Genomic DNA, 21,935 nt, shown 5'->3' with positions numbered 1-21,935 from the left:
CTAAGATATTTACATTTTAAAGATCAAGTTGCAGAATAATATATACATGGTGTCATATCAATTATGAAAAAAATCAGTGTGTGTATGTGTCTGCGTGTGTGAAAATATCTAAAAAATCCCTGACAGGAGAGCTTGGGGGCCGGGGTGGGGGGGGCGGCGACTGGAGTTTGTGACCATTCTACTTTATTATTGATCTGTATTTCTTGAACTTTTAAATGAGTATATAGTACTTTTCATAATTTAAAAAAATAGGAAAAAATAAAATGTTTTTTAAAAAGGATTCCTGGTTTCTCCATACCCCTCACATTACTGAATGTTATCAATCTTTAAAAACTTTTGCCTTTTTGATAGGGGAGAAATAGTATATTTCTAGTATAATAGAAAAGGTGAATATATTTTAATATATTTATTGGTCATTGGTACTTCTTTTACAGTGACTTTCTGGTTTTGTTTCTCTTACTTTTCCTTTAGTCCATTTGACTTTTATTCTTTTGCTTTGTTCTTTAGATTATAAATTTTAATCCTTTGTCAGTTATATGTATTGCATATATTTTCTCCAAAGCTCCCCCCAGTTGTGTTTCATGTTTTCTTTTTAAACGGGTCAGTTATTTCCAGGACTTCCCTAGCAGTCCAGTGGTTAAGACTCTGCACTTCCACTGCCAGGGGTGTGGGTTCCATCCCTGGTCGGGGAGCTAAGATCCCACATGCCGTGCGGCACCGCCAAAAAAATAAAACTAAAAAGTTAGTTATTTCCATTCATCAGCATTTGTCGAATACTTGCTGTGAACCGGGCGTTGAGCTAAGAACTTGGAGAGCACATTTTTAGCGCACCAGGGTGGAGGGAGGCGAGCATAGCCCACAGGTACCCATGTAACCAGTCGTGACCTCAGTGAACTAAGACCACTAGTATACTGGCCTGGTGCAGGGCTTGAGGGGGCAGGGGACTCTCTAAAACAAGAAGAAAGAGAAGGAAGAAGAGAAAAATCATTGTATTTCTTTTCCTGGCCTTAGGAGGAGAGAAATGTGACGCCAGCCTTTTATGTCCTGCACAGTGAATTTTGTTCTCTTACTACAGCCATATCAGTTAATATAAGATAGCAATTTGCAATTAGCAAGACTCTTTCAAGACATTATTGAAATGTCAGTTCATTTTTTTTTTTTTTGAAGCAGCCTTTGTTCAGCTCCTGATGGAGTCCTACTCCTAACAGCTTAAACAATGTGGCCAGTTAAAATCTGGAAAGACATTTGCAATGATTTATAAGCAGGTGGGTCTCCCGCCCACCGGAGTTCATCTGTCCCCCTGCCTGCCACGCTTCTTCAGGCCACATTTTCCCTCAAATGTCTTTGCACCCCCCCAGCCCTCCTTTTAATTAGGTGAGATGGTTAAAAGAGGTGGAGGCGTGGAGGCGTGTCAGGTGCTCAGTCAGCGCCCGCACGTAGGCGGGGCGTACTGAGGCTGGCTCCTGTTTTGCTGTCTCCACAGATCGGGAAGACAGGCGCCTACCTGCAGTTCCTCAGCATTTTGTCCAGAATGCTCATTCGGCTGACGGAAGTGGATGTTTACGATGAAGAAGAGATCAATATCAGTGAGTCATCTGCTGATGGCGCTTGGGCTTGCAATCATCTGTAGTCGGTTTCTCAAGTGACTTCCGCTGTGTCTTTACTTTGAAGGCGGAATTCTCAGATTAATGATCTGACTCCTCCCCAGGGCCTTGTAGGGCTGCTTTTAGCTTGCCCTTGTAGCCATTTTGCTCAGTCCTGGAATAGTGCCTGGAGGCCTTGGTGGGAGATAAAATTACGATACTAAAAATACCTGCTGTTTACTGCGCACCTTCCAAACGGCAACCACTGTGCTGGATGGTTTATGTAAATCACCACATTTCGTTTTCTTTGCCACACCAAGAGATGGATACTGTTATTCGGTTCCGGAATAACATGTTCGGGAGTCCAGCTGGGAGGTGGCAGAGCTGGAACCAAACTAGATTTCGTTGCTGCCTCTAGAAAGCGGGGGGGGGGGGGAGGGGGGGGGTTGGTTTTCCATCAGGGGAGGGTTTCCCTCTCAGGCTGCTGAGCGCATAGGTCAACACCTTGGGGCAAAATGGAAACATATGCTATGCAGGGAATAGCCTTTTCTTCTAGAAAGCGGGGGGGGGGGGAGGGGGGGGGTTGGTTTTCCATCAGGGGAGGGTTTCCCTCTCAGGCTGCTGAGCGCATAGGTCAACACCTTGGGGCAAAATGGAAACATATGCTATGCAGGGAATAGCCTTTTCTTCTTATTCACAGAACAGAATTTACCCTGAGTAAGGTAAGACTCTTTGAACAGCTGTTTCATGCTTATTGTAGAACACCTCCTCCATTTCCTCTTCCAGCACTCCTCCAGTGGCTCAGAAACTTGGTCTGGTAAAGGAATCCATTGCTTGGGGATGAAGATTTGTGTAAGGAGTCGTGTGTTGTAGAGAAGGGGCCCCAGTAAGCTTGTAACAGCACTTGTATTACATACTTTTTTTTTTTTTTTTTTTTTGCGGTACACGGGCCTCTCACTGTTGTGGCCTCTCCCGTTGCGGAGCACAGGCTCTGGACGCGCAGGCTCAGCGGCCATGGCTCACGGGCCCAGCCGCTCCGCGGCATGTGGGATCTTCCCGGACCGGGGCACGAACCCGTGTCCCCTGCATCGGCAGGCGGATTCTCAACCACTGTGCCACCAGGGAAGCCCTACATACGTTTAAGCTGTACAGCTGGATGATTTGATACACGTATACACTGTGAAGTAATCACTGCAATCACGCTAATGAACATATTCATCACCTCACATAGTTACCGTGTTCAGCAGCCTTATTCACAATAGCCAAGATATAGAAGCAACCATATGTTGTCCATTAATGGACAGACGTCCATCGGCAGTTGAGTGGATAACGATGGGGTATATACTGGCAGTGTATTCAGCCTTAACAAAGAAGGAAATCCTGTCATTTGGATACACAGAACTTTTTTAGATGCTCTTGCTGTGTTTGAGTTTTGACTTGGAGAGAATTTAGAACCAAGGAAGCCCATCCAGTCCTTGATCTTTCCTTTGAAGGAGAAGGGAAAGAGGCTCTTCATCGAAACTCTGAGCTTTCCACCGTTTCCCCACAGTTTGAAACCATTTTTCAAATGAAAGTCAACAGGTCTGCTGAATTTCTGTCTTCTCATTTTGTTGGATATACCAATGATAAAGATAGGATTTGAATCCAGTTTGTTAAACTTCAAAGCCTTATTTTCTTAAGTACTCTCTTATTGCCTTGGGTTTCTCTTTGGCAAAATGTGTGTAATTCCTGTTTTACAGGGTGGTGTGAAGATTAGCGGATGTTACACGTATGAAGCACTGAGCACCTATTAAATACAGAATAAATGTTCCTCTCCCTCTTCTTTCCTTATTTTCTCTGTTTCTTATGGACATGTACTCTGCCCATATATATATAGTAGGATACACTGATATAGATATATACATATATACATATATACCAGTATCATCTAAACTCTATATATGTCATATCAAATATGTAAAATCAATACGATGTAAAATGATATTGGTCAATTGATGTAAAATCAATATGTTACATAAGTTTGAGTTGGACCAACTAGATTTTTTTACCTTTTAGCCAACAAGCATTTCGTGAGCACTGTAGACTACACCAATCATCATGTAGGGTGATACACTGCAAATGTGAAAATGTGGATTGGGCCATGAGTAGTGGTGGCATTCAGAAGGGAGAAACCACTGTACCTGAGCATTCAGAAGAGGCTTTGTAGAGGTGAAGTGATAGGAGTTGGGCCTTACTGGCTGGGTAGCATTTAGATATAAGAGCAAGAGAGAGAACTACGTTAAGTTCTGCCGGTGGTGTGGACCAGTGTGGTATATTTGGGGGACGGTGCTGGGGAGAAGCCCAGAGCCCAGGGGGAGGTATACTGCCAGGAGTGGAAGTTAGTGGAAGTTAGAAGAGCAACCCCATCCCATAGGAAACATAGCATAAGGCTGTTTGTCTGGATAGAGAGAGATCTGAATGCACCTTCTTGCTGAATTAGAACAATCCTGAAAATGGGACGGGTGCCAGACTATTTGAGATCCAGTGGCGTTCCCCACGTAACCTGTAGACTCAGTGTCAATTCCACTCCTACCGTCATCCTTGTGCACATTTGACATAAATCCTTCTCACTTCCTGTTTTGTCATATATTTGTGTTTCTACTGATCCTGTAGACCTCAGAGAAGAATCAGATTGGCATTACCTCCAGCTCAGTGACCCCTGGCCGGACCTGGAGCTGTTCAAGAAGTTGCCCTTTGACTACATTATTCATGACCCGAAGTATGAGGATGCCAGCCTGATCTGTTCACACCATCGGAGCATAAAGAGCGAAGGTCAGATTTTTAAATCTCTTGCTGCCGCCTTCTTCCAGAGTACATGGGAATAGCCTCTTAAAGGGATGAGCGGAATTTTGTTAGTGATGAACCTGTCTGGTGGTGGTGAGTGAACCGACAGTGCCTGGTGGAGAACTGAGGTCGCCGCCTCACCTGACAGGAAGGGCTCTTCACAGACCTCACGAGGGAAGACTCACGGCTCGGGTGGTGCTGAATAACGGTGAGGACCCTCTTGGTGGTTTAGCATGATCGGAGTATTCTGAAGGTTCTGGTTAATAGAGGGAAAAGACATGTATGTTTCTCTATGAATTTGGATTGTAACAAAATGCACCTATTTCCCTTTCCGCCCTTGGTCTCTCATTTTCTCGCTCCTTCTTCAGGGACTGCTACCTTCCACGGTATTATGACTCTGCTGGGTTTCAGGGTCACTGGCAGCAAACATTGGACGTGAGTGGCCGGTGTCATTATAAGCACTGACTAGGGAAGCTTGGTGGATGCTGCGTGAGAGGAAAATACTCACCGGTCTCCTTGTCAAACCAATCATTTTATCTTCGTTGTCCTCAGAGCAGATCACTTTTTTTTTTTTTTTAAGATTTATTTTATTTATTTATTTATTTTATTGCCTGCGTCGGGTCTTCCGTTGCTGCGCGCGGGCTTTCTCTAGTTGCAGCGAGCGGGGGCTACTCTTCGTTGTGGTGCAAGGGCTTTTCATTGCAGTGGCTTCTCTTGTTGTGGAGCACGGGCTCTAGGCACGCAGGCTTCAGTAGTTGTGGCACACGGGCTTCAGTAGTTGTGGCTCACGGGCTTAGTTGGTCCGCGGCATGTGGGATCTTCCCGGACCAGGGCTCGAACCCATGTTCCCTGCATTGGCAGGCGGATTCTTAACCACTGCGCCACCAGGGAAGCCCAAGCAGATCACTTTTACTGAAGTTTCCTTCACATAGTAGACCTTCTCGAATGGAGGTTGACTGTTAAAATCTTAATCTTGCTAAGTCATTTGAAAAGCTGGAGGTGATTCATGTGCTTTACAGTATTTGCATATTATGTTGACTATCGATTTACATTGTCACGTAGCGAATCCTTGAATATGTTTATGAACCACGCATAGGTGCATGCGTAAGACGCCATGTGAACATAGCCTTCAGTTTATCCCACTGAGACTCTGTCCTTTATGACCAGCTGAGTCACCTTGGGGCAGACAGGTGAGAGGTGATCGCACAGAGTCCTTTTACCGTGGTTCCCTGTGAGTAGGCAGGGGAGAGAACGTGGGCTGTGCCTCCTGCTGTTCTTTAATGCTGGGGATTTCGTGCAGACAGAGGGACACGCCGGAAGCCAGAGGACCTCTTCGTGCGGCGCCAGACGGCGCGGATGAGGCTCTCCAAGTACGCGGCATACAACACGTACCACCACTGCGAGCAGTGCCACCAGTACATGGGCTTCCACCCCCGCTACCAGGTAGGACGGAGCCCCCGCTCCAGCGGCACTTCCCATTTTACCCTTAGAATTTCTTTTCATCTCAGATCCAAACGGGGAAAGAGGAGAAGAGGGCAGCAGGAGCTGCTAGGAGCCAGTCAGGCACCTGTGCGGCAAACTTTTCCTTTTACATACTTTTCCCCCATAAATTGTGATGTACTTCGTGCATTATATGTATATTCACGTATACAAGTACAAATACATCATATTGTACACAATACGTAATACGTATAATCGTGCATTATTTACCCCATGCTTATACACATTTACATTAAATCATTGGTATTAGATAGTACATATATTTATTAATTGTACATAGCTCATTAAGTCAATCAATTCCAGTCAATATGCATATCATAATGATTTATTTACAGTTCAGCCACCACCATATTATCATTATCACACGCATGAAATAAAATACCCATTATCACAACCCTTATTCTCACTATTATCCTATCAGTAGGAGGCCTTCCGCTGCTGTCAGGATTTACACCCAAATGAATAATCATCTAAGAAATAACAAAAAAGTAACAACATTGTTTTACCTACACTGATAGCTATTGCAGCATGAGTTAATTTATACTTCTGTATACGACTTACATACTCATATACACGTGAGTGGACGCCCCAGAAGGGCCCAAAGGTGGCAGGAGCACTGGCTTGCTCTGTCCGTCCCCTTTACAGAGGGAAACAGCAGACAGTAGCTTTAATTTTCCCGAATCTGCTCGGCCTTGAGCTCAGCTTCCACTGAAGTAGCACCTGTCTTCCTTTGGCACAGATTTTTTTAAACGATGTAAATTTACTGTAGACGAAATTAGAAAATACATATGAGCGGTTTTTCACAGGATTAAAATAATCAGAAATCCTATTTGCTGCAGAATAATTCTCCTAACATTTTCTCCCTCGGAGATGAAGCTTTTCTTTCCAGGCAGAGAAACATATAAGTGAAAACGTTGTCTCGATTTTGAAATTTAAAGACCTGGAGAGGCTCAAAGGGTTCAGTCCCTGGTCACTTCAGGGTCTGCAGTGAAGGAATGAATGAAGCATGGGGGAGAAGGAGGAGGCCGGGTCTGTGTGCAGGCGCTCGGGTCTGGGGGGCCACACCTGCAGGGGACGTGAAACCAGGCCCCGTGAGGAGCCCTGAGGGGCACACGCTGGCCCCCTGATGGCATTTCCCTGCCTCTGCTTGTTCTGTTCTTCCCTCATCGCTCAAGGCTCCCTGAGAGGAAGTCTTAGGAGATTCCTCAGTTACGACCCTCTGTGTTCCCTCCCCAGGTCAGAATCTGTTTCTCCCCTCAGCTCTGCTCTCAAAGTAGAGCCACAGTAGGACTTCACAGCCAGTGTGTCCCGGCCCCCATCGGCCCTCCCCTGGCCCCCGTGGTTCCCGGGAGGGCACAGCACAGGCTAGCTGCACGTCTGCAGGAGGGGCTGTCAGATGGAGGGTGAGGGTCAGGGAAGACCCCTCTGTGGACGCCTGAGCTGAGAACTGGAGGAGGCATAAGCATAGCCTGGGCAAAGCTGGGCTGGGAGGTTGCACCAGAGAGCAGGGCGGGCACGGTGACTGGGTGAGGGGAGGGCTCCTTGGACAAAGTGACTAGAGGTGAGGCTAGACTGGGGGTCGGAGTGAGCCCAAGACCCGTGGGTGTCAGTTTCCACGTCCACCAAGTGGGGGTGAGGACATAGGCTTGTTAATTGCTCCATAGACTGTTAATCTTAATGCCAAGGGGACGGGAGGGGGCCTGGACGTGGTGCGTGAGATAGAAGCGCGCAAGTTCGCAGTTATAGTCTTATTAATGTGCTGTTACACATATTACCTATGGTGGGAAAATAACCTTTGTTACAATTAAAAATGTGACCTGGCACGTGAATGCTTTAGTTGGTAACCCAGCGCACCTCTGGGTCGGATCCAGCGTCGGGAGGGGCTGGGCGGCTGACGTGGCGTTGCTGGGTGAAGCACGGTCAGCACCGGGACGGGAGCGGCCGCTGGCCCAGTGGGCGTGGCCTCAGGTGTGGGCGTCCACCCTGTGTCCGGGCGTCAGCCCGGGGCAGAGGCGGCAGCGACCCCTGTGTAGTCATGGCCACGGCGGGCCCGGGTTCTTCGGGGAAGTCAGGCCGGACTCTGATGACAAGCTCTGTCCTTTTCCCCTCGCACCTCAGCTCTATGAGTCCACCCTGCACGCCTTTGCCTTCTCTTACTCCATGCTAGGAGAGGAGATCCAACTCCACTTCATCATCCCCAAGTCCAAGGAGCGCCACTTTGTCTTCAGCCAGCCCGGAGGCCAGCTGGCGAGTATGCGGCTGCCCCTCGTCACAGACAAGGTACTGGCTTCGAGTCCCCGGGGGGCAAGTCAGAGTGGCCGCAAGGGACCACTGAGCTGGAGACCCAGAGACTGCCGTCCTTGATGAGTCTGGCACGTGGGGTGGGGTGTGGCGGGGAGAGACGGACGTGGTGACTCAACTTGGAGGAGGCTAGGAAGCACAAGGGCTTTGTGGTCACTCAGGGCCAAATCTGAGTCAAGTTTGACAGCATACTGTCACTTGACGTCTCTGGGCCTCAGTTTCCTCATCTGTAAGCTTTGGGCAATAATAACTCTTGCAAAAGCTTGTGGTGAGAATTGTATGGCATAACCGAGGTCAGGCACCAGCACGGTACCTGGACGATAACAAGGGCCAGTAAATGTTTGTCCCTTCCACTATCTTTTCTTTCATGCTGTCTCTTATGGAACATTTGAATCAGGCTGAGACGGCAGAGTAGTATGATGATTCCCCCAGGGCTGCTTGACCAACCTCAACAGTTATTCACTCAAGGCCAGTCTTGCTTCCTCAAGCCATCTCTCTTCATCTGCCTTCCTGTGTTACTTGGAAGCGAATCTCAGGCATTGCATCGTTTCATTCGTAAATATTTCACCGTATATCTCTAAAGGAGAAATGTTCTCTCTTCCGAGGAGATTGTTCCTAATAATCCATCGTCTCTCTGGCCGCCATTCTTAGGGGCGCCTGGTTTGACGGTTCCAGCCTGACAACCTCAGAGTCAACCGGCCGCCCCTTCCCCAGCCCCAGCCCCACGGACCTCGTGTACAGCTCTGCCGTTCCTTCTCCAGAGGGCCAGGCATGCCCAGGGCTGAACCCAGCCTTGCAGACCCAGCAGGCTATTATCAAGAATGAAAACATTTGTAAAGTGGCAGTGAGGCCTTCACTGTAAGGTGCTTGAGACTTTATCAGTTACTCCACTAGCTTTTCCGGGCGGTTCCCATCAGAACTGGTTATGAGGGACTTCCCTGGTGGCGCAGTGGTTAAGAATCCGCCTGCCAATGCAGGGGACACGGGTTCGAGCCCTGGTCCGGGAAGATCCCACATGCCGCAGAGCAACTAAGCCCGTGCGCCACAACTACTGAGCCTGAGCCTTAGACCCCGTGAGCCACAACTACTGAGCCCGCGTGCCACAACTACCGAAGCCCGCACGCCTAGAGCCCCTGCTCCGCAACAAGAGAAGCCATCTCAATGAGAAGCCCGCGCACCGCAACGAAGAGCAGCCCCCGCTCACCGCGACTAGAGAAAGCCCGCGTGCAGCAACGAAGACCCAACGCAGCCAAAAATAAATAAATAACTTTATTTTAAAAAAAGAACTGGTTATGAGCACCAACTGTATGCACAGCTTTGTAGCAAGTACTTTGAGGAATCGAGAAGGAACGGAAGACCTAGCTTGGCCAGCGGAACCTATTGTTGAGACAAGAGTGAAAGAAAGCACAGTTATTTATATAAAAGATTCATAGCCTGCGTGTATGAGTAGCTAGGCTGTATGGCTATGATAGAGGGATTTAAGTCATACAGGAATAACGTGTACTCAGAGCAAGGTATTAGGTGCTAGTAGGAGAGGCTAATGAATTTGGGTAATCGATATACGCCTGTTCGTTTTGCTCACCTAACAAACCATTTCCGAACAAGCACGTACTTAGCTTCTGATTCTGTGGGCCAGCAGTTTGGACTCAGCTCTGCTGGGTGGTTATCCGGGGGTGGCTTGCTCTCACTTGTGTCCGAGGTTAGTTACCAGGTTGGCGGGGGACCGGCTGGGCTAGGGACGCCCATGTCTGTTCCCTGCGGCCTCTCCTTCTCCAGCAGGCTAGCCCGGGCTTCCTCCTGGGAGGGTTCCGAGAGAAGGCAGAATGTGTCAGGCCTCTGGAGGCCAGGCTTGGAACTGGCGCGTTGTCATTTTTACTGCATTTTATCCATAAAAGCAAGTCCCGAGGCTAAGCCAGATGCAGGGAGTGTGGAAATGGATGCCATCTTTTGATGGAAGAGGCTGCAAAGTCACATTTTAAAGGGAGGGGAATAATTGTGGCCATGCTGACAAACACTTGCTTCTTTATATGCCCGTACTCTCCAGAGTCATGAATACATAAAAAGTCCGACGTTCACTCCCACGACTGGCCGTCACGAGCACGGGCTCTTTAACCTGTACCACGCGATGGACGGTGCCAGCCATTTGCACGTGCTAGTTGTCAAGGAGTATGAAATGGCGATTTATAAGAAATACTGGCCCAACCACATCATGCTGGTACTCCCGAGTATCTTCAACAGCGCTGGAGTTGGTAGGCCTTTTCAAACGTGCCCTACTCTGTAAAATTTCTGTGAATGGAGACTTGAGAGAATGTTCTAGATGCCGATGCACGGTGTGAGAGTTGTGAGTTAAGTTTTATTTGGGGCAACATGAGGACTAGAGCTTGGGAGACGGCCTCCCAGAGAGCTCTGAGGAGCTGCTCCAAGGAGATGAGGGGGGAGGTCAGTGTATATGGGATTTTGGTGAAGGGAGATGCATGCATTCAAGCACACATGTTGGCAGAGGGCTGCTGCTGGTCCCCGGGAGCAGATATCTCTGTTAATGATTTTAGTGCTTTTCTAGATAGGAGACAAGGCAAGAAACTGGGCTCATAAAATCGCCTCCTGAAAAATATCTAACTCTCTGAAGGCCTGTTCTGCCAGGTTTTCCCAGAGCAGAGACTGCCTCCTTCCTGATCGCCACCCTGAACTCCTTTGAGGGTGTGCTGAAGGTCAGCGACTGCCGTGGCTACTGACCACATCCTTGTACGGGCAGATGGCGAGAGACAGTTTTCGTCCCCGTAGAGATGAGAGACCTTTCTCACTAAGCTTTTTGGCTTTTAAAGCTATTTTGATTTGACTATTCTTTTTTCTTTGATGTTTGGTGATTGATTGATTCATGTTCTCAGCTGTTAGAAAAGCAAGGATAGATCAATGTGTGTGCAAATTGGAGAGGAGTGTTTTCTGCCCTAGAATTCTACCAAGTCAACAGCCTATAGTGGGTGGATGAGGGCTGCAGATCAGGACCCCCAGGAGCTGGCGGGGCTGGGGCCTCGATGGGCTTTCATCAAGTTCTCTTCCCACTGGGGCTTTGTCCTGGGTGGTCGTCGGCATGGGACTGACCCGAGTCGGCGTCGTTTGCCCATTTCAGGCGCCGCCCATTTCCTGATCAAGGAGCTGTGTTACCACAACCTGGAGCTGGAGCGGAACCGTCAGGAGGAGCTGGGGATCAAGCCGCAGGACATCTGGCCTTTCATCGTGATTTCCGATGACTCCTGCGTGATGTGGAACGTGGTGGACGTCGACTGTGGCGGGGAGAGAAGCAGGTGAGGACCCACACGCTCACCCCACCGGTAAGACAAGTGCACCTGCTCTCTTCTCAGTGGGGGATTCTCGTCTGCCCTTCGAGGACCCCAGAGGGCGCCTCACGCTAGAAGGTGTGTGCAGTGGACAGAGCCCTGCGTGTGGTGGGCTCACGTTCCAAGCTTTACTTTGAGTTCTTAATTTTAAAAATGTTATTGAGGTGTAATACATACAGGAAATAATGCAATATATATTCAACATCAAATATATACGCAAAGGAAAGTATAATACATATCCAGGTATTTTCACAAACGGGACACACACACTTGACAAACTCCCTGATGAAGAAACAGACCATCACTGGCACCCCAGAACCTTCCAGTCCCTCCTCCCTCCCCCCAGCCTCCTCCTAACGTGAAGCTGTATTTTTATTTGCTGTGTGACATTAGGGAAATGACTCTTTTTTGGGTTCTAGATTCCTCATCTTTCAAAGGGGCACTTAAACTCGTGCTAGAAGTTTGTTACAAGGATTAATGAAACCATGAATTGTGTGCCCGGTCGTGGGCAATGGAGCGGCACAATGTAGGAAAGGCTCAGTAGATACAGCTGCATCTGAACATCATCGGTAAACTATTTCTGTGTGGTTTTACCATGAATGTTTCAACTTAGCCTTTATTTTTGGCTTGATTTTTTTTTTTTTTTTTTTTTGAGAAACAACTTGATTTTTTGGCTTTTTTTTTTTTTTTTTTTTTTTGTGGTATGCGGGCCTCTCACCGTTGCGGCCTCTCCCGCTGCGGAGCACAGGCTCCGGACGCGCAGGCCCGGCGGCCACGGCTCACGGGCCCAGCCGCTCCGCGGCACGCGGGATCCTCCCGGACCGGGGCGCGAACCCGCGTCCCCTGCACCGGCAGGCGGACTCTCAACCACTGCGCCACCAGGGAAGCCCCGGCTTGTTGAGGCTGGTTCACCTCTTCTGTGTTAGTGAGTCCTAATGTAACAATTACCAGGAACACCACTGCTCTTCTAGAAGAAACTGTTTTCTGTCTGATAGAGCTGCACATGCATGAGGACAGCAGTCACCGTGCTTTCAGTACTCTCACTGTCATGCTTCCGAGGCCGAGAGCTCGGCTAGGGCAGCGATGAGGAAGAGAAGCAAGCTTTTCCCTCTGCCTTTCTGAATTTCATCCTGCAGCAGCCGTTCAAGTCCTGGCACGTCAGAGCTGGCTGGGGCCCTAGAGAGTTCAGTTGAAGCCCCTCAGATGGGGAAGAGGAAGCTGAGATGCAGAGAAGTTGAGCCACTTCCCTGGGTCTCACAGACAGAGCTCTTGTCACCCCAGCTCCCAGCCCTGGGGTTACTCCCTTCAGCAGCCCTCCCTGGTCGTCGGGTGGCCCTCACTGTCTGCACGGACTTCGGTCACCGGCACGGTGGGGTGGGAGGTGTTTACACGCTGCGTCCTTCCCTCCCCCCACCTCGCTTGGAATTGACGCTGGAAACGCAAGGTGGTTTGGCAGATGCAGAGACTGTGGGCTCCGGAGACAGGCAACACCGTTCAATCCAAGCTCTGTCACGGGACACTGGGCAAGTTATCCAGGGCCTCTTTTTCCTCATCTGTAAAATGGGGATGATATGCCTATGTCATGGGATTGCTGCCAGGATCAACGACAGTGAATTTGAAGTGCTGAGCACGGTGCCTGGTGGTTGTGATGGGTTCCTTCCGCACCACCCCGCCCGGCATGTTCAGGGGAGAGCAGCATCCTGGCCAGCCGGGTCCAGAGGGCCTTGCTGTTGTCTGCGTGCCAACCGAGGGGTGTCCATCTCCTTCCTTCGAACAGGGAATTTTCCTGGTCGGAAAGAAATGTCTCCTTGAAGCACATCATGCAGCACATCGAGGCGTCCCCCAACATCACTCACTACGCCCTGATCGGCATGCGCAAGTGGTCCAGCAAGACTGGGAGCCGCGAGGTGCGCGAGCCCTTCACCCGCTGCCACGTGCACGACTTCATCGTCCTGAACGTGGACCTGACCCAGAATGTGCAGTACGGCCAGAACCGGTGAGCGCCTGCGCCCGCGCCGCCCGCCAGAACCGGTGAGCGCCTGCGCCCGCGCCGCCCGCCAGAACCGGTGAGCGCCTGCGCCCGCGCCGCCCGCCAGAACCGGTGAGCGCCTGCGCCCGCGCCGCCCGCCAGAACCGGTGAGCGCCTGCGCCCGCGCCGCCCGCCAGAACCGGTGAGCGCCTGCGCCCGCGCCGCCGCAGTCCCAGGGCCCTCCGGGAGGGGCAGCCTTACTCCTGGCGGGTGGCTGCTCCATCCTTGCCCTTCAGGGCCAGCGAGACCGGAGCCTTTTCACCCAGAGCGGTGGCCTGGTCCCTTGCTTTCAGCCCTCATGGGTGTTTTTCGGTATTTTTGTTGTATAATTTTAGGGCAGATTTGCCTAAGACCGTTCAGCTTCCTTCCTCAGTTCACGTGGTACCTTATTTAATGACTTAAATGCTACCGGGTGTTGTTTCTCTTGCTTTTTTGGCTCCTTCTCTGAGCACATCACTTTTTCGGAGCGTTAGCACTGAAGGAAACTGTAGTTTCCCTGTGTCACTCTCTACAGATCTATGCAGAAATGCTCACATCACGAGAAGAATCTAATCACTAATGTTTATTGAGCCCTCTACGTGCCAGGCAGTGGGCGCACCCCCGAGAGGGCCCGGGCAGGAGTGTCGATTTTGGAGCCAGACCGACCTGCTAGGAATTTGGGTTCCGCCACTTGTCGGCTTTGCAGTTCAGGCCGATGACTTGCCGTCTCCGAGTCTTGTTTTCTTCAGCTGTAAAAAGTGGCTCATCTTTTTACTTTGGGAGGTCGGTTGTTTTCCTTTCAGCAAACAGATGAAGTGGTGTTTGTCAAGTCCCCCTCACGGTGCCTGGCATGTCGTGCCTGGTCCACGAGTGGCAGTGCTTCCGTAGCGTAAGCCTGGGGTGCGCCCTGCGTCCCCGGTGCAGGCTCGTCACAGCTTGTCCTGTTTTCCTCCTCGGTTTGCCTTCTGTGCCCCCCGGAGGAAGGTCTTTGGGGCAGGAACGAGCCTGCTCCGCCTTCCCAGCCCCCGATACAGGGGTGCACACTCCACGTATCTGCCAGGGGCGTGACTGGGGGGGTGCGAGCTGCCTCCAGTCTGACCCGCCCCCTCCTCTGCTTCTGGGCAGGTTCATGTGTGATGATGTGGACTTCAATCTGCGGGTGCATAGCGCCGGCCTCCTGCTCTGCCGGTTCAACCGCTTCAGCGTGATGAAGAAGCAGATTGCGGTGGGCGGGCACCGGTCCTTCCCCATCACGTCCAAGGTGGGTGTGGCCGTGTGCCTGGCGGGGCTGCCGTCCGTGGTGGGAGAGCTGGCAGGGAGGCCACCTGGGCGCCTTTGGGTCAGTGGGGTGGGCTTGACTGCTGGGAGGTATTAGTAGAGGTTTCCGGTTGGGAGCCCTGGGAAGGGAGAGACTCCATCAGCTTTCCCTTCCGATCTCCGACTCTTAACTGGTTTCCTGTGTGTCCCCTCCAGCGCACACGTACCACCAGCCCTCCTGTGCGCCCTTGCCCGCCCGCACTCTCTCCCCATTGGTTTCCTGAGCTCAGCTCTGTCACTGCCTTTGCTGTTCACTCATGCGGCTTCTCTGCTGGACAGAGCAGCCCCTTGGGGGGGCAGGTGTGGTGCCCCGCTCTTCTCGGAGCCTCTGGGACAGTGCCTGCCAAACGCTGTCTGAATGGCACTGACGGGCTAGCTTGATGGCTGTGCCGTCTGTCCCGGAGCCGGCCGCCAGGTGGGCAGAGACGTGATCTGATTGTGTCCATCCTGGCCGGGCAGACCTGGGCATTTCAGATGCGAAGTCACAGCGAGCCTTCGGAGGTCTGTGTCTTCCAGGAACCCACACGGAGCTGGCACACCCCTGCCTTGAAGGTCCCTCCGATCCATGGGGCAGAGTGTCAGAGACGAGCTGGAGAAGTAGGCAGGACCTTATCCGCTGTGGCGAGGTTCTAGACTTTTCTGTCGGAGTAACGAGAACCCATTGAAGGGTATCCAGCAGAGGGTTTGATTAGCATGATTTACATCCACAGTCTCTCTGGCTGTAGCATGGGAAGTCTGTTGGTGATGGAACGAGAGATGGTGGGCCCAGATGGCCGGGCCGTGGAGAGCAGGGGCCACGTGGCTGGACAGAAGGCAGATAGGGTCTGGGGGTCAAGGGGAGATTGGCCGTTCCCAGGGGTTTGCATCCCTGGATTTGGGGGAACGTTCCCAAGGTCCACGGATTCCGTTATTTTTTTCTAGACCAGGCAGCCAATTTTCGGCGTGGCATGGTCAGTGTCTACGATTCCGATCGATCACGTGATCAGTTTTCACACGTCCCACTTCGGTTAGACCTAATTTTTCTTAATGGAGAACTTCACAGTGGAAGTTATGCGTTCTTACATCGCTGCTCCACGGCACAGCCTTCCACGATGGGGCCACCCACCCTGGGTCCCCGCTCAGGGTGGCTGGGAGTGGCTGACACCCGCCCTTCCCCGCGCAGGTGTCTGACAGCCCCATGGCCATCGTGCCGGCCCAGTACATCTGTGCCCCCGACAGCAAGCACACGTTCCTCGCGGCCCCTGCGCAGCTCCTGCTGGAGAAGTTCCTGCAGCACCACAGCCACCGCTTCTTCCCGCTGTCCCTGAAGAATCACGGCCACCCCGTGCTGTCCGTCGACTGCTACCTTAACCTGGGGTCTCAGGTAACTGTCAGAAGGGGCGCTGTCGAGTCCATAAATCCGGGAAATTCCTAAACTCGTGCGCCAGAACCCAGGACTTGGAATTAGAACCACTCCACTACTTCTGCTCCGGTATGACCCCACTTTACAGCTGATACGATAAAGGCTGAGAGGACTGAAGTGGTTTGGCCCCGATATAAGAAGTTAAGAATCAAACCCACTTCTGATGCTCAACATTTCTGATTCTCAAATGAATTAATGAATAGATAAATCTGGATAAGTCTTAGAGTTGAGTTTTAGGATTTAGATTTGGAAGTAACGTTCAATATTGTCTCTGTTCCTCCAAGTCTGAGCTTGACCGGGCAGTTAGTATTTGCTAGAGGCAAAGCCCTAACACAATGTCGTGGAGTATTTCCTGGAAAATGACATTTTCTCTTGGACTCCTTTCTTTTCAGATCTCTGTGTGTTACGTGAGCTCCAGGCCCCACTCTTTAAACGTCAGCTGCTCCGACTTCCTGTTCAGTGGACTCCTGCTGTACCTCTGTGACTCTTTTGTGGGAGCTGGCTTTTTGAAAAAGTTTCATTTTCTGAAAGGTAACTTCCGTACTCTTACCGCGGACCTTGACTTGAAGGGCTGTCGTCACCTGGCATCTCTGCAGAGGTGACCTCTGGTCCTACTCCTTCTTGCCAACGGGTAAACTGAGGCTCAGGGCGCGTGACTTCCCCGACCATCCGGGGAAACACGAGAAGGCTGGGCAGGGATCCCAGGGCAGCTCTTTCCCCCTCTACCTGTTTGCGTAGAGACAAGACACAGCCCCTTTCTTTTCGGTGACTCGCAGATATTTGCAACTTTTCTGTTGCTTTTCAAGCCAGGCTCTTAGCCTAAGCGTGCAGATCCCCTCAGACGTTTTTCCTTCTTGGTGGGTGAGGTCTTCTTCCTTGTCTTGGGGTGCCACGTGCATCTTTACTTTTCTTCTACTCTTTCTTCCTCTGTAGGTGTGTTCGTGCTAGAGTGGCTGAGAGTGAGAAACATTCATCCTGTATGACTTAAGCCCATTCTTTCCAATCCAGCTGGGATCCCTAATCGAGCTTCACTTTTCCTTGGTTGGCCTTGACTCTGACCTTCTCTCTACCAGGTGTTTAGTGAGCACCAGCAGTGCGTAAGCTTTGGCGGGATAGTCAGAGGTTTCCACAGCATTCTCTGCTCTTGGGAAACATCTCGTCTAATAGGAGGATAGGACGTGTAGGCAGGGAGGTAGGGAGCTGGAGCGAACACCCATGATTACTGATGAACGCTAGGCGTCGAGAGGCGGGAGAATCCTCGTTGCCCAGCAGAGGAAGAGGCAGGAGGTGCGTGGAGCCTGGGCGGGTGGCCGGCTGGGCTGGCTGGAGAGGGAGGGCTGGGCTGGAGGGGCAGGGCAGGGCAGGGCGCTTCCCAGCAGGGGCTGGAGCCGAGGATGCGGGTTTGTGATCCTGCGAGGCTGTCTCCTTCTCCCCCTCTGCTCGCTTCTTTGCCAGTGTTTCTTGGTTCCGTGTTGTCTCATCTGCCAGACCTGCCAAATCACAATCTCACTGTCTTGCTAAGATTAAGAAGCATCCCCAAGGAAGCAAGAGCGCACGCGGACATCCGGTCCTTCCCTTCCAAGCAGCAGCGTATTTTGTTCTTGCAAACGGCAGCCAGGCGGTACCTTTCCTTTGGAGAAACTCCCCCGTTTTCTTCACATCCCTCTGCTGTCGTCCACACAGGTGCCACCTTGTGTGTGATCTGTCAGGACCGGAGCTCACTCCGCCAGACGGTGGTCCGCCTGGAGCTGGAGGATGAGTGGCAGTTTCGGCTGCGTGATGAATTCCAGACCGCCAATGCCAAGGAGGACCGACCCCTCTTCCTTCTCACCGGACGACACCTCTGAGGGAGACACGCCTGAGGGCGGGGCCTTCAGAACCTCAGGCTGCCGAGGCTAAAGGAAGAATAGGAACCACGGAGTGTCTGGACTGGGACGGGACCCAGAGGTGTCTGTTGGCCGCCCCCTCATGGTAGGTGCCAGGGAACCGAGGCCCCGAGATGGACCGAGACTTACTGAGACCAGCGGGGATGGGTGGACGGTGCACAGGAACTCAAACCAAAGGCCCCTAGGTTCCGGGGCAGACCCCACTGCCCTGGCCTGTGTCGAAGTCCGTCATATGAAGAACAAAGTTTTGCCTGCTGTCGCATCATCCACTTGCTTCCATGGACAGACTTGACTTTTCTCTTAGCTCTGAAGGATCCCCCTTGGCTTATCTTGTACAGGTGCCAGCATTTCAGATGATGGATGTGATGTTGGCTGTGTAGGTTTCTCTATAACCTACTACAGAGCAATATTCCAAAAGAACCTTTTAACTGTAAAGGCTGGAGACAAGAAAAAATGAAGTAGCTTCACTTAATAAGAATTATGTAAGTTTACTCTTTTAGAAGCTAGCCCAAAGGCATCAACTTTAATAAAGTAAAACAAATAGTTTCACTTCAGAGCAAATACGAGTCTATTAAAATAGTATAGGGTAAATACCCTACCTCTTAGAAAGGGCAAAAGTGAAAAGAAACTTTTTTAAAAACTACGGGGGTTTCAGGAAGGAAATTAGGGTTACAGAGATTGACCTTGAGAAATAGAATTTGCCTTACAAAGGAAAGAGGACCAAATGGCTTACCTGAAACAAGCAATGAGAACAGCTAAAGCGATGCAGAAAATAGTTGGTAAGAACTAGACTTCTGACTCTAATTTATTGAAGCTGCTTTTAGTTCCTTGAGTCGCTTGTCTTCTCTTACGAATGTTTGGTCCCTGACAGGAGAGGAAGGGGGACAGACAAGGCAGCAGCGATGTTCTGTGACGCGCCCACACTCTCGCTTGTGCTGGGATGTTTTTTAAACCACCGTGTTAGAGGGCCCCCTAGAGGCTGGGCCTTGGGCCAGGTGCTTTCACTGTTACGATCTTGCTTAACCCTTCCAGCCGCCCATGTGCGTGGAATTATTCTTCCCATTTCAAAGATGAGACAGTTGAGATGTAGAGAGCGCGTCTCACCAAGATCACACAGCCGGAGAGAAGCAGAAGCAGACGCTGGGGTCCATCTCCCCACCACACTGCTTATGGAGTGGCCCGTAACCAAAGGAAGAGTTTAAGGGTCGTCCGAAATGAAATCAGCAGAATGCACTCTCATCCATCCATCTTAGACGTCTAAAGCACTCTAATGGATAGCAATCCGAGAAGAAATTCTTTTCAAAGATGATGCCGAAGAGTTAATGTCAATCTTTTCCTCCCTAAGAAAAAAAAGTCCATGAGTATAAAAGATTTAGATCAGTGTTTCTAAAATGATCTCTTTGTATATGTCATTATTCCTATCTTGGAATAAAAACTTCCCTTCTTTAGTTCTACTTGTCTTTTATAAATGGTGGCTTCTGGCAAGCTTCTGGGCTGCTTTCTCCATTTTATTGGTTAATTTAAACTCGGGGGAAAAAAACTAACGGGTATTTGTATTTGCTCCAGCCTTATAAATAGAATTTGTGACGCATGTATTGTGTCTTTGCTGGGAATGAGTTGCATCGTTTTGGGAGGAAGTAGTGTGGCCAGTGGTCCTGGGGGGCTAATACCTGCTTAAAATCTCAGTGGTTGACAGAGGACAGTTTTGGAAAGGAAAGAAGAACAAATCCATAAAAATAAGGGTATATTAAGATGTGGAGGAATCCCCGAAAGAGAAAGAACAGGTAGAAATGGAAGAAACAATGGCCCAAAGCGTGCAGAGAAGCCTGCCGCACAGGAGGATGGTTTCCTCCTGTGCCCTGAGCTTCCGAGTGACTAAAGAAGCAGGCAGGGGGCCTGGGCGTTTGGTAGGGTCGTTCACAGGGGAAGTCCGCTTGGAGCAGCCAGGCTCTTTGGTGCCTCCCAGCCCTCCCTGCTGTGCCCTCCACCCCGCAGCCAACCTGGGCTGAGCAGCGGATTGGTTGAGGCTCGGGCCCGGAGTGTGGAGCCCCAAGCAGGGGGCGGGTCCTTTGTGAAGACAAGCTGTCGGCACCCCATCGCCACCGCAGTGTCCTGTCCCCACAGTCACTTGAGGCAGTAAATAGCAAACAGGAGCTCCCTAAGTACGGAAATAAACACACAACTAAAACTCATAGCAAAAATACAGGAAATGTTATAGAGGGAGCGGTGATAAGCACCATGAAGAGTCAATACAGCAGATGGAATCCCATCAAAAAAGTGTAGTTAAATTCAGGGAAAAAGAATATATTGCATCCAGAACAAAAAAAGATCAGGTACAGATCTTGGAAATTCAAACCTCAGTAGGCGGATGAAATAGACCAGCTCAAGAGTGAAAGAGACAGCTGGAAGGTGCAGTTGAGAAAGTCTCTCAGAAGGCGATACAAAGGGATGTTCCTGACCTCTGCTGACCCTTAACCTCCCCCTTTGCCTACTGCATGTCAGCTGCCTGGCCCTCCTGGACCACACTGGCCACTGCCAGGCCAGCACCCGCCTCTGCCCAGAACGCTCCTCCCCCTCACGGCTGCTTGGGTCCCTCCCTCGCTTCCGCTGGGTCCTTACTACTCAAAGGCCACCTCCTCAATGAGGTCATCCCTGATTGAGAGTACCTACTAACAGAACACGGTTTGTTTAGCTGTCTTTTGGTTTTTTGGTCTTTCCCCACAAAAGCAGGAGTTTTATGAGACAGTTCCACTGCTCTGTTCCCAGAGCCTTGATTATGCCCAGCAAACTCTAGGGACCGTGAGATGCCCATTGAATGAGCGAATGAATCTCTTCTATCTTAGCTGATCCCAACATGGGAGCTGGGGGTGGGAGTGGTCGGTGATGGAGGAACTGATAAAATGAGTGAAATTGAGCAAAAATTCTTGGTTTAATGGGGCAGAAGTGATTAACATGTTAATAGAAAAGGAATATTTAAATATATGTGTTAAAAATTTTTAGAGAAGCTGCTAGAAGGAAAAAACAGGGTGTCCAATATCTAAAACATTAAAGGGAAAGGTAGCACTGACAAAATCAGTGTATGTATGAGGTAAAAGCAGGCTGGGGAGGGGATAAACAGCAAGAAAGCTTGGTAAATAGGATACACATCCAAACCTATCAATAATCAAAATAACTATAAATGAATTAAAGTCACCTAACAACAGATTGAGGCTCTCAGATTGGGTCAAGAAAGCTAATCAGACTAGGACTCCATGTTTAAAAATTAAATAGGCAACAAGATATTTTAAGTTAAAGTTCAAAATCCTACCCAGAGGGATGAGACTGTCCCAACACGTTGTAGATATGCCAACATTGCTATGAAATATAAAGAATTGTGAGAAATACGAGAAGATGGGTAAATTGTGTAGTCATAAATGGAGACTAGTATGTCTCTCACAGAAGGAGACAAGACCCACAGAAATGAGAGTTGGTTGACACAGTAATATGTTTGGTCTAAAGTAATTAACCTTCAAAGAGGAGAGAATTCTTGTGTAATAAAAATTCCAGAAAATGTACTGGAACTAGATAGCAGTGAGGGTTGCATAACATAGTGAATGTGCTAAATGTCACTAATGGCCAATTTTATGTGTATTTTACCACCATAAAATAAAAACTCTCCCAGAACATTGGGAAATACGGAATCCTGTACTTCTGAAAGGACAGATATAACAGTCACCCCAAAACCAGATAAGAATAATAAGTACACACCAAAAAACTGATTCTTTTTTTCCTGAAAACTTT

At 50.0% G+C, this 21,935-nt stretch overlaps 1 protein-coding gene across 15 annotated transcripts in view; it reads left to right on the top strand.

The window, feature by feature from the left end:
* The window catches only part of LOC102992117 (growth regulating estrogen receptor binding 1), a 105,438-nt gene that overhangs the window by 28,109 nt on the left and 55,394 nt on the right, over positions 1 to 21,935 (top strand). For 3 of the 15 annotated variants that reach the window (XR_008616531.1, XR_008616532.1, XR_003678190.2), the window contains exons 14-24: positions 1,484 to 1,586; positions 4,236 to 4,394; positions 5,707 to 5,849; positions 8,025 to 8,186; positions 10,252 to 10,456; positions 11,335 to 11,509; positions 13,320 to 13,538; positions 14,676 to 14,811; positions 16,030 to 16,230; positions 16,662 to 16,800; positions 17,953 to 18,240. Coding sequence is in view for 4 of the 15 variants with exons in the window: in XM_028483817.2 (XP_028339618.2) it covers positions 1,484 to 1,586; positions 4,236 to 4,394; positions 5,707 to 5,849; positions 8,025 to 8,186; positions 10,252 to 10,456; positions 11,335 to 11,509; positions 13,320 to 13,538; positions 14,676 to 14,811; positions 16,030 to 16,230; positions 16,662 to 16,800; positions 17,953 to 18,116 (1,806 nt within the window). In the remaining 11 variants the exon portion in view is untranslated. Of the gene's footprint in view, positions 1 to 1,483; positions 1,587 to 4,235; positions 4,395 to 5,706; positions 5,850 to 8,024; positions 8,187 to 10,251; positions 10,457 to 11,334; positions 11,510 to 13,319; positions 13,539 to 14,675; positions 14,812 to 16,029; positions 16,231 to 16,661; positions 16,801 to 17,202; positions 17,557 to 17,952; positions 21,931 to 21,935 lie in introns of those variants that run through there. The other 12 variants (XM_028483817.2, XM_028483816.2, XM_028483815.2 and 9 more) reach the window with 10 other exon arrangements.

Source organism: Physeter macrocephalus, unplaced genomic scaffold (genome assembly GCF_002837175.3).
Source record: "Physeter macrocephalus isolate SW-GA unplaced genomic scaffold, ASM283717v5 random_75, whole genome shotgun sequence".
NCBI classification, from domain to species: Eukaryota; Metazoa; Chordata; class Mammalia; order Artiodactyla; family Physeteridae; genus Physeter; species Physeter macrocephalus.
This window is presented reverse-complemented; position numbering and strand designations above follow the sequence as displayed.